This window comes from Piliocolobus tephrosceles, chromosome 12 (genome assembly GCF_002776525.5).
Source record: "Piliocolobus tephrosceles isolate RC106 chromosome 12, ASM277652v3, whole genome shotgun sequence".
Taxonomy (NCBI): domain Eukaryota; kingdom Metazoa; phylum Chordata; class Mammalia; order Primates; family Cercopithecidae; genus Piliocolobus; species Piliocolobus tephrosceles.
This window is the reverse complement of record NC_045445.1, coordinates 78509646-78529737: the sequence shown is the minus strand read 5'-3', so window position 1 is coordinate 78529737 and position 20092 is coordinate 78509646. Positions and strand designations below refer to the sequence as shown.

The following is a 20092-nucleotide window of genomic DNA, read 5'->3' as shown; positions in this document are numbered from 1 at the left end:
ATAACAATCCATCTTTCCACACCAATTATAAAACACACCTGCAATACTACTCAAGAATAAACAATGATCACTTTTTAATTATTTGCAAGAGCAAGCACTTTTAAACGGACAGTCTACAAAGCTGTGCAAATGCTTTTAGGAATAGTCAAATGCTACTACCATGTTCTACATGTTTAAAGTTATTCTATGATCTAGTTTCTGTTTTGTAAAAAGAAAATTGTTTTCTATATGCTTTGAAAGTACTAGCAGGCACTCATCATAACATCTGGCAATTTCTTCCTTCTCCTGATTCAAAAGAAATTAAACATTCTTTTTGAGGATTTTCTATATTCCCTTCTGCTTATTTGCAATCAGTTTACATGAGTTTAGTATAGCATTTTCCATCTTATGGGCACTCAGTAGTTGTTGATTAAAGGACCAAATATTAACCTTCTAAAAATATTTTAGTCATTAAGGAAGTTAGTTTAGATCTATGTTTCATACCCTGATATTGACCTGTCACTAAGCAACAAAAATCTGTATTTTAAAGGACTGGAACTTACTCTAAAAATAAATTCTAATACAAATGCCATTACTTAAGACTCCCCACTTTGACTAGCTTAATTAGTCATGTTCTAACCTGTTCTCTTCAATTAAAAAGAAAGTGCAGAAAACAATCTGCCTTTAACTTGTCAGCAAAGTACTTGCATTCAACTAACAAAGGAGCACATGAGCTCAGAATCATATTTATCCTTGGGCAATTTATATGTAAAAGACAATTCAGCAACCAGTACTATGCTAAAAATGCATGAGGGTTAAAATTTTTCAACAATACCTATTAAAATTACATTTGTAATATTGTTCTCTCTGTTCAGCTTAAACAGATATAACAAAAAATGTGTTCTTGATCTGTTGCTCAGCATCTTGATTTAAGTAAGTACTCTTCCCCAAGAATGGGTGAGATCCACTGGGAGAGTACTCAACAGACATTACAGATGAGAAAGGAGACATGAAATAGAGTCTGATTGTGAATTATTTTGCCTTTACTCTTAACTCTTCGGTCACTCCTTCTCAGTTTCCTCTATTTACTTCCCTAGAGGAACACATTAATCAAAGGTACTGTCCCTAGTTGTCTTCTCTTTCCTTCTATTTGTGTTTTTTTCCTTGCTGAACTCACTAATTTGCACTGTTTCAACTGTCATCTCAATCTCTCTAGACCTGGGCTCCTTCCTGAGCTTGTTTCACATTTTGTATTACCAGCTGAATATCTCTATCTGGGTGTTCTGCTAGTACCTAAAACTTAACATGTCCAAAACCAAGATCTTCATTTTCCCCAAACAAGACCTTCTGATTATACCCACTTTTGTTAAAGGCATTCTTATTCTCTCATCCTGGAATCCTACCCTTTTTTTTTAACTTCTAATAGTTGATCCATTGCTAAGTATTGTTGACTCTATCTCCCCTACTGTACAGTATCTCTTGCATTTTCCTCCATATTGCAATTTCTAATACCACTTCAGTACAAACTGCTATTACTTCTTATCTAGACTATTATATAAGCCTTATAACTGGTCAGTAAACATTTGCTGAAATGAATGTGTGAAATAAATGGTATCTCTACTTTAGGTCTATCACCACTTGAATTCATCTTTTACACATGGCCAGATTAATTTCCTAAAACACAGTTCTAACCTTATTACTCATCTATTCAAAATACAGGTTCCTACTTCCCACATAATTAAATACATTTTTCTGTTTCACAGTCACAATATTTCACATTTACGAGCTCTAATCTGTCTTTCCAAGCTTATTTGCAAATTCTCTGAAACAACTTACCCTCACTGGAGCCAAGATAGACTATTCACTTCTCTACACATATTATGCTCTCTCACAACTAGGCCATTTTTCATGTTATTCCTACACCTGTAATAATCCTACTCATCAATCAAGGTCTATCTCAGATGTCATCTCCTCTGTGAAACCTTTCCTAACTCCCCATGACAGTGGTTCCTTTTTTTTTTTTTTTGTGACGGAGTCTCGCTCTGTCGCCCGGGCTGGAGTGCAGTGGCCGGATCTCAGCTCACTGCTAGCTCCGCCTCCCGGGTTTACGCCATTCTCCTGCCTCAGCCTCCCGAGTAGCTGGGACTACAGACGCCCGCCACCTCGCCCGGCTAGTTTTTTATATTTTTTAGTAGAGACGGGGTTTCACAGTGTTAGCCAGGATGGTCTCGATCTCCTGACCTCGTGATCCGCCCGTCTCGGCCTCCCAAAGTGCTGGGATTACAGGCTTGAGCCACCGCGCCCGGCTGACAGTGGTTCCTAACTTTCCTCTGAAACCTTACAACACCTGATTGGCACTTCTTTAAATCATTTATGACCTACCTTTTATTAGGGCAATAAAATAAAGCTTGCCTTATCCCATATGGTTTGAGGAAAGAAATTTGTTTTGTTCATATCTGAATACTCTGCAATGCCAAGAACAGTAGTGTGTATAAGTTCTCAATTAATATTTTTAGGATAGGGAAAAGAATGAGCAAATAAAGGAGAGTATACATGATACAGGGAAAAAATAAGTGGTAAGAACTGAGTTCTAAAATAAAATATTAATCCATATATAAGAGTGGTAGCCAAATTATAGCCAAACCTCCTTTATACTCATTTTAAGCAAACACTTTTAACCATTTTTTTTGGAAATCTAAATTTATTTATTTTTAATACTTGTATTTTACTACCTGCCAGGCACTGTTATAAGTCTTTTATATGTTAATTTATTTAATCCTTATAACAACCCTATTTTACAAATGGGGAAACTGAGGCATACAGACTAAACAACTTGCTTAAGGTTACAAGGTGGCAAAGCCCAAGCAGTCTGATTCCTGAGACTTCATCATGACAATACAGTATACCTATAAACATATACTTCCCTGACTTTAAAATCTGAGTAAATTGGGGGCTGGGTGTAGTGGCACATGCCTGTAATCCCAGCACTTTGGGAGGTCGAGGCAGGAGGATTGCCTGGGGTCAGGAGTTAGAGACCAGCCTGGTCAACATGGTGAAACCCCATCTCTACTAAAAATACAAAAATTAGCTGGGCACGGTGGTGCGTGCCTATAATCCCAGCTACTCGGGAGGCTGAGGCAGGAGAATCGCTTGAACCCAGGAGGCAGAGATTGCAGTGAGTCAAGATTGTGCCACTGTACTCCAGCCTGGGCAACAAAGTGAGACTCCGTATCAAAAAAAAAGAAAGAAAAACCTGACTAAATTGGAAACAAGGTTGTATTTTCTTGCAAACTCAAGGTCATCATTATAACTTAACTTTATATAGTACAATGACAAACTGAGAAGGCTGATGAAACGCAGAGGGCTCCTATACTGAACGTACCAGAACAGTCAGGTTTTGTGACTGTTTTTGTTTTGTTTTTTAGCTTTTCTCTTGATATTAAGCTGTTACTTAATACTTATGGCTATCAGTATTCCTAAAATGGCTTCATCCTCTTTTCAATTTACTGGGATCTGGGAACCAAGCTTACCAAAAATATGTATTAAGTAGGAGCCAAAGAGATTCCAAAAAGCTTCTTTTACAAAGGTGCTTATGCTTTGTTACAATCAATGCACCTATATCTTACAATGGCTTTAGGAGTGAATTCCACTAATTCTGTGAGAAGTCTGATCCAGAGATAAACAGGACATTACCATATAATTTCTAATGACTGCATAAAATAATTATGTAAACTAAATGAGGGTCCTAAAAGTTGGTTGGTCATGCTACCCCAAAAGTGATTTATACCAGGCCCAGGATTCATAACTAGAAAATGTAGTATTTCTTAGTTAGAGCAACCAAACAATGCATAATTTCTTACCTTTGCACCACCCAAAAATCCAAGCGAAATGGCAACTCTCGCTCGTAGATCTGGCCTGTCTTTGGGCCACACATAAGAAAGCATTGCTTTTATGATTTTCCGAGTATCAACATCTTTTAACTATTGAAAGAGAGAAAACAAAGCAGTGAATAACATGTCATTTCAAATATAACCATAATTCAATAATATAGAATTTATATATTTGAGAAATACATGAAAATATTACAAATATAACTTTTATTCTGAATCTAAGGCTAATATCTTTCAAATTCAAAATATTTTGGAGAAAAATTAACTATTTCAATTACTTTAAAAAAGTTATTTATTTCTCTTAAATGTCTTACTTTCAATTTTAGCCACTCTCATATTGTTAAAAAAGTAATTTAGTGGTCATGAAGGGATATGTACTATACATTAATTTATTAAGCTACCAAAACACTACAGAAAATTCAAATAAATTTTCCATATTTCCATTTTTGTAGTAGAAAATTTATATACATTTTGGCATTTGTCAGTTTTTTATTTAAAATATTTTGGAGTCCCATGTCTAAACTCATGGTAGAGCAGAGTTGCAATACTCCTTTTAGGAAAGCAGAGGGTTTGGTATTGCCCATATCAAACAAAGTTGAGTTACTGAAAATTTCCTCACAAATGCAATTTTCCAATAATACTTAATCTGATCTAAATGCATCTCACATTTTTTCTTTGTCTCATGTTCCTGAGACAACATTCCCATTAAATCCTTTTGCTTTACTTTCAGCTTCAGAGCGAGAAAATTAAGAATAAAAACTACACTTTCTAATACCAAACTAAGGAGACCAATATATATATATTCTAAAACTACTATATTATTATGGTTGGCAAAACAATCCCCATTTAAAAATTAAAATATTAACTTGATTTCTGGAAAAGATATTAAAAAAGAATAAAACATACCCAAAAAACACTGAAAATGAAAAGAGTAAAAAAAAAAAGATACTGCTTATTACTGCTGAGGGCATATAAAAATGAGCAGTCTAATACACTGTTAATGGAGAATACGCTGAAATTATTTTTCTGGGGAGCAATTTGCTATCGTTTACAAGCTTTTAAAATAATTTTGCCCTTTGTGTCAAGAATTCTACTTCTGGGAATTTATGCCAAAAAAAAAAAAAAAAAAACCCTTATAAATATGCTCTAAGTTGAATCAATTTTATCTCCTAAAAATCTCTTGAATCTATTTCTTTCCATTTCTAACCATAAACCTAATCTAAGCTATCATCAATTATCGCATAAACCACTGCAACAATCTCCTAACTGATCTCCCTGCATCTGCTTTGCCCTTATCTAGTAAGTTCACCCTGCAATCAGATTTCCCTTCCAGCTGAAAACCCTTAAGCAGTAGCCTATCATTCTTGGGATAAAAACTAAAATCTGCAACATGGCTTATAAGGCTCTGCTTGGTCTGGCCCCTGAATACCTCTCCAGTTATGTTTTATACCACTGCTTTCAGTGCTTAGGCCGTACTGCCTTTCTTTCAGTTCCTTAAACATGCCATAATCCCTTCTGTCATAGGGACTTTACACAGTAATGTCTACTCTGTCTGGAATAATCTCTCTGTAACACCTTCCCCTGTGGTCCCTTCAACCTCTTTCAACTAGCTGATCAACAGCTCAAATAGCATTTCCTCAATAATGCCTTCCCCAGCCCATCAGGGTCCTTTGCCTTAGTCTCACACAGTACGTTATTCCTTTCTTTCACAGTGTCCATTTCAGTTATAAACTACATAAACAGCAGTACAATTATTTGATTAATATCTGCTCTCCTGCATATTCCACATGAGTAATCACTCTAATAGTAGTGCTCACTGTTGTAACTCAAAGCCAAATACAGTGACTGACATACAATAGGTACCTAATGAATATTTGTTGAATAATGGAATGAAAATTTAGCTATAAGGTTGTTTATACTAATTCTGTTTTAATAGAAACAAAATTGGAAACAGCCTAAATGATACATGTTGGAGAACAGCATAAATAGAGTGAACACAAACAACAAAACACAGCCATTCAGAAATATACGTAGTGACAGAGGAATGTCTTAAATGAAAAAAGCAGAGTGAAAAAAATATTTTTGTGGGAAAAAATGTGATATACGTAGGAGTTTACACCAAAAGTGTCAATAATAGTAGCTGTGAGTGGGTGGAATCATTGATACTTTTTTATGGCCTTTTTTGTTGTTGTTGTTGGCTTGCTTCTACTTTTTATAATTCACATATACATTCAGCAGGGGTTAGGGAGGGAAGTTACACAATTTCGAGCAGATTTGCAAAGGAATGGGGGGAAACTGTCAACATGTAATATAAAACTAACCTGTAGTATATAAGGTACTGTCAAGGCCCAGGACAGTACCTTATATACTACAGGTTAGTTTTATATTATAGTTATCCCTCTTGGACTCAGCAAACTACTTTTCTAGTCTTTTAGGCAGTTTATTGCATAAAAAGTATTAGAAATAAAATTGTTCATATTGTAAAAACACAAGGGTTATCTTCCTGAACTGCTTTAAATACCTAAGATGACAAAAATATGAAATGCTGAAAGTATAGTTCTTAACGTTTTATTTTATACACACACATATACATGCTCTTATAACCGGTAAGGCCTTTGAAGGCAGTAATTTTAAAATTCCCTTTCCCAATAGAACTATTATGAAATAAATATAATTTAAAGTATTATAACACAAACTAGGGCATTTCAACCACTTTCCCATTTCATGAGTTTTGTCTATCTTATTTTTCTTGATGGAATAATGGAAAAAGGCCCTGTTTTCACGTATCTTTAGAAACACTCTCTTCTATCAAAACCTTCTACAACACATCCCAGAATTTCTTCAATAAGGACACAGTGAAGTTATGGCTAAGAGCAAGAAAATTATTCTAGCTGGCTTAATAGTGCATAAAATGTCACCACTTCATTTAACAAAATGGGTTCTGAAGTTATGTAATCATCCATTATGAGTCCATTAAGCTGTAAAGTACATGAATTCCATTAGTTTTGATAAACTATAAAGTTTCAAAAATAATGCATTTTTTTTAAGTAGAGACCAAACCAAAGAGGCACCTCAGAGTCCGAGGCACAGTTTTAATTGATTCATAATATTTTACATATTTATGGGGTACACGTGATATTTTGTTGAATGTACAGAATATGTAATGATCAAATCAGAGTATTGGGGGTATCTATCTCCTTGAGTATTTATCATTTCTATGTGTTGGGAACATTTCAAGTTCTCTCTTCCAGATACTTTGAAATACACATTATTGCTAACTATAGTCACCCTGCTCTGCTATCAAACATTAAAACTTACACCTTTATCTAACTGTAGGTTTGTACCCATTGACCAATCTCCCTCTATCTCCCACTCCTAACCACACACCCTTCCCAGGCTCTGATATCTATCACTCTATTCTCTACCTCTATAAGATCAACTTTCTTAGATAACATGTGATATTTGTCTTTCTGTGCCTGACTTATTTCACTTAACATACTGACCTCCAGTTCCATCCATGTCGCTGCAAATGACAGGATTTCACTTTTTTATAGACTAAGAGTATTCCATATTTATATTATCGAATTTCCCATTGATGGACACTTAAGATTGATTCCGTATCAGCTATTGTGAAAAGTGCTACAATCAACATACAACATGCAGGTATCCTTTTGATATACTGATTACCTTTCCTTTGGATAAATACCCAGTAGTGGGATGGATGGATCATATGGTAGCTCCAGTTTCAGTTTTTTGAGAAATCTCCATACTGTTTTTCATAATGGCTGTACTATAGTCCCACCAACAGTGTATAAGAGCTTCCTTTTCTCTGCAGCCTCACCAATATCTGTTATTTTTTGTGTTTTTAATCAAGGCCATTATAACTGAGGGAAGAGGATATCTCATGTGGTCTTGATTTGCATTTCCCTGGTGATTAGTGATGTTGAACATTTTTCCACATACTTGTTGGCCATCAATATGTCTTCTTTTGAGAAATGTCTTTTTAATTGAGTTTTTTTTTTTATTATTATTGAGTTGAGCTTCTTGTATATTCTGAATATTAGTCTCTTGTTGGATGAACAGTTTGAAAATATTTTCTCCCATTTAACAGGTTGTCTCTTCTCTCTGTTGTTCCTTTTGCTGCGTAGACGCTTTTTAGCTTAATATAGTCCCAGCTGTTTATTTTTGGTTTTGTTATCTGCTTTTCAGGTCTTCACCACAAAATCTTTGCATAGACCAATGTACCAAAGTATTTTCCCTATTTTTTCTTCTAGTAGTTTTACAGATTCAAGTCTTACATTTAAGTCTTTAATCCATCTTGAGTTGATTTTTGTACATGGTGAGAGATAGGGATTCAGTTTCATTCTTCTATATACAGACTCCAATTTTGCCAGCACAATTTATTAAAGAGAGTGTCCTTTTCCCATGTATGTTCTTGATGCTTTTGTCGAAAATCAGTTGGCTATAAATACACGGATTTATATTTGGATTCCCTATTCTGCTCTATTGGTCTACGTATGTTTTTATATCAATACCATGCCATTTTTGTTACAATAGTGTTATAATATATTTTGAAGTCAGGTAGTGTGATGTCTCTAGCTTTGTTCTTTTTGCTCAGGATTGCTTTGGCTACATGGGCTCTTTCTTTGGTTCCATACAAATTTTGGAATTCTTTTTTCTATTTCTGTGAAAAATGATGTTATAGTTTTCCTTGTAGAGATCTTTCACCTCCTTGGTTAGGTTTAATCCTGAGTATTTTTTTGGTAGCTATTGTAAGTGGGATTGCCTTCTTAATTTTTTTCTTAGTGATTTCACCATTGGTGTATAGAAAGACTACTGATTTTTGTATGTTGATTTTGTGTCCTGTAACTTTACCAAATTTATTTATCAGATGTAAAAGTTTCATTGGTGAAGTATTTAGTTTCTTTCTAGATATAAAATCATATCATCAACTAAGAGGGACAATCTGACTTCTTTCCCAATTTGGATGCCTTTTATTTGCTTCTCTTGCCTGATTGCTCTGGCTAGGACTTCTAGTACCATGTTGAATAGGAGTGGTGAAAACGGGCATCCCTGTCTTGTTACAGTGTTTTTTTTTTTTTTTTTTTTTTTTTTGTGGAAAGGCTTTCAACTTTTCCCTATTTGGCATGTTGTTAGCTGTGGGTAAGTCATATATGGCGTTTATCATGTTGAGTTTTTCTATGCCTTCTGTGCGGAGAGTTTTTATTATGAAGAAATTTTGAATTTTATCAAATGCTCTTCCTGTGTCTATTGACAAGTGAAAGACTGATTCCTTGAAACGATAAAGCTGAAAGACCACTAGCTAGATTAACCAAGAACAAAATATAAGATTCAAATATGCATAATCAGAAATGGAAAAGGAGACGTACAACTGATACCACAGAAATTACAAAATATCATCAGAGACTACTATGAGCACTTCTATGCATACAAACTAGAAAACCTAGAGGAAATAGATACATTTCTGGAAATGTACAACCTCACAAGATTGAATAAGGAAAAAAACAGAAATACAGAACCCACCAACAATGAGTTCCGAAATTGAATCAGTAATAAAAAATCTCGAAACAAACAAACCAAAAAACCCCAGAACCAGGCAGAGTTACACACAAATTCCATGAGACATATAAATAACTGGCACTAATCCTACTGAAACTGTTCCAAAACATTTCAGGAAAAGGGAATCCTCCGTAACTCATTCTACAAGGGCAGCATTACCCTAAAACCAAAACCAGGCAAGGAAACAACCCAAAAGAAAACAAAACAAAAAACTACAGGCCAATATCCCTGATGAACACAGATGTAAAAATCCTCAAAAAAGTATCAGTAAACCAACTCTAACAGCACAACAAAAAGATAATATACCATGATCAAGTGGGTTTTATTCCAGGGATGCAAGAATATACACAAAGCAATAAATGTGATTCACTACATAAACAGAATTAAAAACAAAAACCATATGATTATCTCAATAGATGCAGAAAAAGCATTCAATAAAATCCAGCATAAACCTTCAATAAACTAGACACAGAAAAAATACACCTCAAAATAATCAAAGCCACATATGGCAAACCCACAGCCAATATCACACTGAATGGGGAAGACTTGAAAGCACTCCTGAGAACGAGAATAGAACAAGGAGGCCTACACAACCCCTTCTATTCAACATCTAATTGGGAGTCCTAGCTACAGCAATCAGAAGAGAAATAAATAAAAAGCATCCAAACTGGAAAACAGGAAGTCAAATTATCTCTTTTTGCTGATGATATGATCTTACACCTAGAAAACTCCTCCAAAAGATTCCTCCAAAAGGGTCCTAGAGTTGATAAATAACTTCAGTAAAGTTCAGGATTCAAAATCAATGTACAAAAATGAGCATTTCTATACATCAATAACAATCAAGCAGAGAACCAATCAAGAGCTCAATCTCATTTACAATAACTACAAGAAAATAAAATATCTAGGAATACATTTAGCCCATGAGTTGAAAGATCTCTACAAGAAGAACTATAAAACACTGATGAAAGAAGTCACAGATGACACAAACAAATGGAAAAACAAACTCAAGGATTGAAAGAATCAATATTGTTAAAAAGACCATACTGTCCAAAGCAATTTACAGATTCAACACCATTCCTATCAAACTACTAATGTCATTTTTCACAGAATTAGAAAAAACTGTTCTAAAATTCATATTGAACAAAAAAGACCCAAAATACCCAAAACAATACTAAGCAAAAAGAATAAAGAGGTATCACATTATCTGACTTTAAATTATACTACAAGGCTACAATAACCAAAACAGCCTGTACTGGTGTAAAAATACACAGATAGATCAATCAGAAAGAAAGCCACATACGTACAACTAACAGATCTTTGACAAAGTTGACAAAAGTATATACTGGGGAAAGGACAATCTATTCAGTAAATACTGTGGGGAAAATCAGATAGCCACATACAGAATATTGACACTGGACCCATATTTCTCACTAAAAACAAAAATTAACTAAGGTCTAACTATAAAAAGCCTAGAAGAAAACCTAGGAAAAACTTTTCTAGACATTGGCCTAGGCAAAGAATTTATGACTAAGACTGCAAAAGCACAGATAACAAAAGCAAAAATAGACAAATGGAACTCAAATGAAAAAGATTCTACACAGCAAAATAAATAATTAACAGAGTAAATAGAAAACTTACAGAATGGGAGAAAGTATCTGCAAACTATGCATCCAACAAAGAACTAATATCCAGGATCTAAAAGGAACTCAAAGAACTAAACAAGAAAAAAGCAAGTAACTCCACCAAAAAGTGAGCAAAAGACACGAACAGATAGTTTTCAAAAGAAGACATATAAGCAGCCAATAGGCCGGGCGCGGTGGCTCAAGCCTGTAATCCCAGCACTTTGGGAGGCCGAGACGGGCGGATCACGAGGTCAGAAGATCGAGACCATCCTGGCTAACACGGTGAAACCCCGTCTCTACTAAAAAATATAAAAAAACTAGCCGGGCGAGGTGGCGGGCGCCTGTAGTCCCAGCTACTCGGGAGGCTGAGGCAGGAGAATGGCGTAAACCTGGGAGGCGGAGCTTGCAGTAAGCCAAGATCCGGTCACTGCACTCCAGCCTGGGCGACAGAGCAAGACTCCATCTCAAAAAAAAAAAAAAAAAAGCAGCCAACAAACATATGAAAAAATATTCAACATCGATAATCATCAACGAAATCCAAACGAAAACCACAATGAGATACCATCTTACACCAGTCAGAATGGCTATTATTAAACAATTAAAAAACAACAGATATTGGTGAGGATGTAGAGAAAACGAAATGCTTATACACACACTGTTGGTGGTAATGGAAATTAGTACAACCGTTATGGAAAGCAGTATGGAGATTTCTCAAAGAGCTAAAAATAAAACTACCATTCAATCCAGTGATCCTATTCCTGGGTATCTTCCTAAAGGGAAACAAATCATTATATAAAAAAGACACCTGCACTCATATGTTTACCACAGCACAATTCATAATAGCAAAGTAATGGAATCAACCTAAATGTCCATCAATGGATGACTGAATAAAGAGTATGTGGTGTAGAGTACCATCAAGGGATGTTCCACCAATCATCCCCCCTCCCTTAAAGGACATCAACTTAACAACTATCTACACAGAAAAGACACCTTCGTAAGAGCCAAAAATCAGGTGAGCCCTCATAGTACCTGATTTTAACGCCGTATTGCTGAGTCACTGAAGAGACAGAAAAAAGAGTCCTGAACTGCTGACACCACCCCTCCCCAACACCGCAGAAGCAGTGGTGTGGTGTGGAGAGCATCTCTGTGTGCTGGGAGTGGGAGAGCACCGCAACTGTGAGGTGCTGAACTCAGTTGCTATCCTGTTAGAGCAGAAAGGAAAACCAGAAACAGGGCAAAACTCAGCTAATGCCTGCCCGCAGAGGAAGCATTTAAACCAGCCCTAGCCAGAAGGGAATCGATCCCATAAACCTTGCCACTGCAGGCTAAAGTGCTCTGTGCTCTAAATAAGCTTGAAAGGCAGTCTAAGCCATAAAGACTGCAACTAATAGGTGAATCCTAGTACTGAACTGGGCCCAGAGATGGTGGGCTGGCAGCGAGGGGCACACAACCTACTGAGACATCAGCTAGGGTAGCTAAGGGAGTGCTGGCATCACTCTCCCCTAACCCCAGGTTGCGCAGCCACTGCTCCCAAAGAGATCCCTTCCTTCCATGTGAGGAGAGGGAAGAGTGGGGAGGACTTTGTCTTGCATCTTGGATATCAGCTAAGCAACAACAGGATAGGGCAACTGTCAGAGTCGTGAGGGCCCCATTCCAGGCCCTAGCTCCTGGACCCATTTCTAGACACGCCCTAGGCCAGAAGGGAATCCACCACCTTGAAGGGAAGGACTCAGTCCTACCAACATTCATCACCTGCTAACTGAAGAGCCCTTGGGCCCTGAATAACCAGAAGTGGTACACAGTTACTACATCAAAGGTGAGCCTCTGAGAATTGCTGGCTTCAGGTAAGACTCAGTACCTTGCCACCCATGGTGGCCAGGTACGAAGCTCCTTCTGCTTGAGAAAAGCAGGGGTGAAAGTAAAGGGAACTTTGTCTTGCACCTTAGGTACCAGCACAGCTACAAAGGGGTATAGCACCAAGCAGACACTTGATGGTACCAGATTATAAGATTTGACTCTTGAAGAGCATCTCTAGACCTTCCCTGGGCCAGAAGGGGCCCCACTGCCCTGAAGCGTGAGTCTCTGGTCAGGTAGCATTTACCACAAGTTGACTGAAGAGCCCTTGGGCCTCAAGGGGACATTGGGGGTAGTCTGGCAGTACTCCCCGTGACCTGTGGTAGCTGTGGGTACAGAGTGAGGCTCCTCTGACTTTGGAAAGGGGAGAGGAGTGGGAAGGACTCCATCCTGTGGTATGAATGCCAGCTCAGCCTCAGTATAACAGAACACCTGGCAGACTTCTAAGGTTTTTGACCCTAGTTCCTGACTCACAGACAGCACCTCTGGACCCACGCAAGACCTGGGGGAAGTCGCCGCCCAGAGAGGAGGAACATGGGCCTGGTTGGCAAGGAATGCGGGCCTGGCTGTCTTGGCCACCTGCCGACTGCACAGTCCCAGGGACTTACCGAACATAGGCAGTAGTCAGGGAGGGGTTATAGCACGTCCTCGGTGAGAACCTGTTCCTCCTCTGCTATCAGAATATACAACATGCCTCAAATTTAAAGCCCCATTACAATGTAAAACTAGTACTCTATTAGTATGAGGAATTAAAGTTTTTAGAAAGATCTCAACTATATATTGGAATTAGATAGTCATAGTTAAAGGAAGCAATTAGATTCAGGAAAAAAAAACCCACAATGATAACAAAGAAATAAATTCAGATAGAGTCACTAAGATCTTTGAATAGTAACAAAATTTTATTTACTTTTTTTTCAAAACTGAGTTTAGAAGAAAAAGTTCAGAAATGACAGAGGGCTGTGAGAGAAGCTGAGAGCAACTGAAAACGAGGTGGCCCAAGTGAAAAAATCAGAAGAAAAAGAAACCTTACTGGTATCAGAAACACTCACTGAATACTTATTCCATTAATTAATGTATGTATTTTCAAACACATGATGGGAAATTCTTATTAATATCCTAGAGGCAATACCTAATAATTGATTAAATCATCACAACTTTTGACAGATTTTAAAATATTTACTTATTTGGTATTAACATATAGCTTCATAAGCTTCATGAGGGTGGACAGGTTAAGAAATAATGAAAGGAACATGTATACAATGAAATAGCACAATCATAGTATGGTGGGTCAAAAACAAATACATAAATAAATAAGTACACAAATAAAACTGGAAGTACCAAACTCAGTAGGGTGTAACTGGAAAGCCACAAATTATACTTCTTATGAATTGACAGTGCTCAATTTGACAGTGTGATCTGAGGAAGAGAAGCACTGCCTCATGGCCAAATGTACTACAAGTTAACAGCTATACCTAATAACGATGTAGACAAGGCATGAGAATAAAAACCCAAAACATCTGGAGCAGCTCATTTGGTAGAATTTTCAGATATTAAAGATAACCGTATATTAATAAATTGAATACATGTTCTGTTTCTCAGGTGGGTAAGTTTCTATTTCTCGCCAGGAAAGGTCAAGCACTGAAGCAACAGCCTATTTTTCTACCCGCAGCTCATTCTTTTCAAGAGAGTGAGGCCCAGTGCGCCTTGATAAGAAAATGAAGAGTAAGAAAAAAAATGATATTTTGATAAAGGTAGAAGAATCACCTTTTCCTTAGCTGATAAGGAATTTCTCTAAGAATTCTGGTTTTACAGACATTCCTAAATTCTAATAGCAAGAAATGTAATACCTCATAGAATCAAGGGACTGATTTTGAAAGAAACTACTTGGGGACAAAACTTGTAGTGAGGAACTAAAAAACATTAAAAAAAATTGGAATGTTGTTTTGTAAAAATATGAGCTATAGGCTGAATGTTTTCTCCCTAAAAATCCAATCTAGAAGAAAATTTGGAAGTGTCCATAATTTCAGGGATAAGCCAACTATCCAGAGAAAAGAACTGTCCCCTCAACCCAACAACTGCAATAAAAGGAACAAACCACTTCAATACTATTAAGGATAACAATGGATTTATAAAAAGATGGTCAAAAACTAGTGAGTTCAGTCGATGTCTAAAAAATCCAGAGTGTAACTGGAAAATTTTTCTTGTGTTGTTGGAGATATACATATAGTGAATTTGGGATAAGAGAAGAAAATATGTATGAGTTGTCAGGAAAGGCTTTACAATTTTTGTTACATTATACTTCAGGGTTTGTTTTCCGAGCTTTGCTGGTCTGAAACTTCAATGAAGAACTTATTCAGTGGTGATTAGACCCTTTCCTTAAATGGATTATGCTACATATTAGATGGATTTGTATTTGACAGTCCATTTAATAATTTACAATAAAAAGAACTACCTGCCAGACTGATATTCAAGTTGGCCAGTCAATGAATTTTCTATCCCAAAGGAAAGACAATTTTAGAAATCAAATGAAGATCATAAGGCTACTTGATTATGTATGAAATCAGAGCTGGAATTCAGCTGCACCATGTCATCCAGGTATGCTTGCCCACTGGTCTAATGTGTCCACTCATTTTAACAAGCCTCTTTCCAGTCTTCCAATTTTTAGTCCTCCAAGTTACTCCAAGTTTTAATACCAATTTTTAATATTCCAAGTTACTGTTTCACTTCTTCTGATTACATCAAGCTCTCTGATTGCTTAAGTGAAAATTTCTCTTTAAAAACTACCAGCTTCTGACTGTGTCCAATCAATAAGAATGTGTTTCTAACATAAAAAAAGAGTATGTCAAGCAAAATCTCAGAAAGAATCCTTTCATTAAGGTCTTCATTATTTGTGTCCTTATTAAGAGCATATGGCTAACTAAATTTACTAGCAGACGCCTCTTTAAAGCAGCATATAAATAAAAATTTAAATGCAGGAATAAAGCTCCAAAATCCTTTAAAAATCTGGGGATTCTATTATAAAACAATTTCTTAATACATTACTTTAAAACCAGGAGTTTTCAAATACTGAAATTGCCACTCCTTTTTCACAAACCCTTTATGATCCCATGCTATATAAATGAATGATTTAAATAACTTCCAAGCAGCATTATTAATACTGATTGTTAGTTGTTAAGAACACACATATAACTCCCCAGTGGGAGCTGACGAGTTGATGGGTGCAGCACACCAACATGGCACATGTATACATATGTAACAAACCTGCACGTTATGCACATGTATCCTAGAACTTAAAGTATAATAAAAATAAATTAAAAAAAAAAAAAAAAAGAACACACATATGAATAAAAAGTGAAGCAAAGCTGGGTCTGGTGGTGCACACTTGCAGTCCCAGCTACTCGGGGAGGCTGAGGTGGGAGGATCGCTTGAGCCCAGGAGTTCAAGAGCAGTTTGGGCAACACAGAGAGATCCCTTCTCTATAAACAAGCACACAAAAAGTAAAGCACTACAGATTTCAGTTGGTTATGAGGTAAAATCTATTATTTGTCACAGTGATAAAACTTCTACATGGCAATTTAGATATTCTGCCATGTTGTTAAGTTTCTAGACAGCAGAGATTTTGTCTTGTATATCTCCAGCACTTAACAGAGTTTAGCACAAAGAAGGTATTCAATATATACTTTTTAAATAAATGGATTATGGTAGAGGACAGGCCTTACAATCTCACATTATAACAACCGCAGCTAAAATTTATTGAGCACTTACTATGTGTCAAGCACTATTTAAGAGCTTTAACATGGTGTGAGGAGTTCACTCATTTAAATCCCCTTCAAAATTACCATCCTTATTTTACAGATGAAGAAACTGAAGCATACGGAGATTAAGTAACTAGCTCAAGGTCATTCTACTAGCAAGTGATGGAGTCACAATTCAAATCCAGGCAGTCTGGCTCCAGAGCTCAAGCTCTTAACTACGACTCCATACTATTTCTTTTCTGACGTGGTCTCCAAGTTATATGATTCTATGATTCCATTTAGATAAAAAGGCTAAACTAATACAAAGATGGCAAGGGAAAACAAAGGGCTACAGACCTAAGTATTACAATGAGTGTTGCTTTATTTTACTGGAGCAGAAAGAAACTGTCTTGAAGTTTATAGTGCTTGAGCCTAAAAGAAGTAGCTGCGTCTCTTTATTAAGTCAACATATTTTTGGTTGTGTTTAGAATATTATTAGCAACTATCCTTAAGAGGCCTTGGTGACAGATGATCCTGAAAACTGGCAAATATCATACCAAAAACTAATGCATGGATAAACAAATCTTACTATTTGGGTTAATTTTTTAAAATTTTATTGTATGATATTTTGCTGTTTTAAAAATCAGCTATGAAGGATAATAATGTTCAAAAATGGGACAGAAACATGAATGTGAAGTGTTCTGAGTTCCTTGAAAGAACTGTAATAGGAATCAAAGAAGAATGGAAAAAAGCACTGAAAACTGTTTCCTGCCAATCACTTCCTATCAAAAAAATAACTAACATTTACTTCTCTCTCTACATTTTAAAGAGTACTTTTAGATGAAATTTGTTCACTTGACCACCAACCCTGAAAATATCATTTCTACTTAGAAATAACATGCATATACTGATTGGGTCAAGCCAGAGGAAGAAAATAAAGGCAAGCTCAGAGAAAAAGGGCCAGATGTAATACTGTGTAACAGTATTCCAGTGACATTTTTCACTTACTGAGAAAAAATATATAGCACAAGTCTTTCTATTTCAACAGTCCTACTGCTTAGCATGGCTGTATAATGATGATAATAATGATAAAGAATATGGATAACTAGGTGGATCAGGTAGACAGAGGATTTACCATGAAACTAGAGGGTATTTTAGGATTTCTCTAAGTGTATAGAAGCGGAAACATTAACCCTGAAGCACGTGCGCGTGCACACACAAACACACACACACACAAAACTGTTGTTTAGGTGCTAAATCTAATTCGCCTACTTATACTTATTATAAGGCTAGATTACATAACAACCTCAACTGATGCTATTTTAAAGAACTAAAACATTTAGGTGGACAAATAACTTTTCTTTTTTAGTCAATCGTAAATCTTTGTTTTAAGTCTGAGAAAATATCATCTATAAACTATGGTCAATGAATATGATTTTTTTCATTAGAGAACATGCAATTAGATGAGACAATCAAAATATTCTAGAATATTATAATCTTAAATACATATATCTTCTGTGCAAGGACAATCATCAAGAATTTCCAGTTAATTGTTACAGACTCTTACCCCTTCTTTTGGGTCTGTGTGGAGTCCTCCTCCTGCATGACCATGCCAACATGTCCTCTTTTCTATCAGTGGCCATACCTGGAGAGCCTAATTGAAGATGATACCAAGCAGTCCATTAGCTATTACAGAATTTCAGATGTTTCAAAACCTGGCTTAAACAGTCTAGTCTAATGAATGTTTCCAAAACAAATTCACAGGTATAGTATTTAGTCTGGCATAGTAAAGCAAAACACCTCCACAATTAACTTATAGCTAAATTTATATAAAAAATATTAAGATAGAACAAACTCAGTGAAGTCACTTTCTCTAAATAGCTTTTGAAACTGATGTCTTAAGGATTTAACCTGTTTTACACTTCTACTTGACTTATACTGGCTTTCCCAGTGTCATTCACTACTATAGTGCTGATAATCTCTTATTTCATTATTGGTAAGCAAGTATAATATATAGTTAATTTATATCTCACTTGCTTTCCTTGTCTATACATTTCTGTTTTATAATTAATACAGTTGATTTTAAACAACTGATTATTTTTCTTGTTGTACTGGCTCATATATACATTTAGAAACAAGGTATTTTTTAATATCTCATAATCTGTCTTATGCCTATATTGTAGTCATTTGCATACACTGTTTTGCCTTTCTTATCATGTGATAAATTTCTGAAGATCAGAGGCAGTGTCTTTTATCTTTGTATCTCCCATGGAACATACCACAGTATCTTACACATGGGCAAGGTAAGTTTCAATACTTGTTGGATTAGATGATTTTTCAGTAGCTATAATAATCAATAATTAATGAACAAAGGCACAGTTCTTTACAAACACAAATGTGTATCAATATCATACATAGCATAACAATATCAGCTCTCGGCCAAGCTATGAAAATGGAATTACAAAAAGTAAAAAGTGCCTTCTTGTTCTCACCAGTTGAGATAGAAAAAGTAATTGCCATAAACAGGATATTGATTTTTGGATCAATAATCTCAAAGCACTTTGTAAAAGGAAAACAGCAAAAGGTAATTCTTAGTCTGACAATGTCTCTCTGTGCCATTTTTTCCTCTAAAAGATTGAGCAACAAGTTTTATCAAGGGGTCTGGTGAATACCACACAAGATAGTGAGGTCTTCAACAAAACAAAAGACTAAAACAGAAGTAGAACTTAGTGGTGTCATAGACAATAAGAAGACTAAGCACATTTTCCCCTCAACACTTTAATAATGGAAAATATAATTCATTTCTACAGCCTCTGCATAAACTAGAACAATGCCTTATACCTTAACGGCAAATAATTATTAATCAGAAAGAAAAAATAAACAAAATACCCAGAATTTAGACTGTCTTCTAATTTTCTAGTCTTTTCTATCATGGAGATTTATGGGTCTCATTTCAAAGCACTGGGAATTTTTAAAGATGTCTTTCACTTACATTAGCAATGAAAAATAACCTCATTGACATGTAAACTCAGCACTACCTACCTCATGGGCTCTAATAAGCTTAGAATCCCTTGATATTTCTACTATCTGAACACTGGTAACATAAAAGAACATAAAGCATTTCACATATCAGATATAAATTAACAGGATAAATTTAAGTGTCAACAAGTTGCTATTACATTTATAAAAGCTTTCTGAAAATATTACTCTAGTTGGCACTGATTCAAGAGATTCAGATAGAATTTTCCAGGGATAGAAAACATCAAGACTTCCTCTGTATTTCCAGAAGCAGAAACATAAATTCTTATTCATCTTGCCAGCATTTAGAAAAACACAAAAAGGGAGATGCAAAATATGTAGTATACATTGGGAAATGCTCCAAGGGCTTACAGGTTTTTCCTAGCTATATGTAGATGTGTTTGCTCAATCTTAC

General features: G+C 35.9%; 1 protein-coding gene across 2 annotated transcripts in view; it reads right to left on the bottom strand.

The window, feature by feature from the left end:
- Positions 1-20092, bottom strand: part of ABCB7 (ATP binding cassette subfamily B member 7) — a 97791-nt gene that overhangs the window by 30373 nt on the left and 47326 nt on the right. For both annotated transcript variants that reach the window (XM_026451772.2, XM_026451773.2), the window contains exons 3-4: positions 18227-18313; positions 3840-3959 (exon numbers count right to left, since the gene is read on the bottom strand). In XM_026451772.2, coding sequence (XP_026307557.1) covers positions 3840-3959; positions 18227-18313 — 207 coding nt within the window. The remainder of the gene's footprint in view (positions 1-3839; positions 3960-18226; positions 18314-20092) is intronic.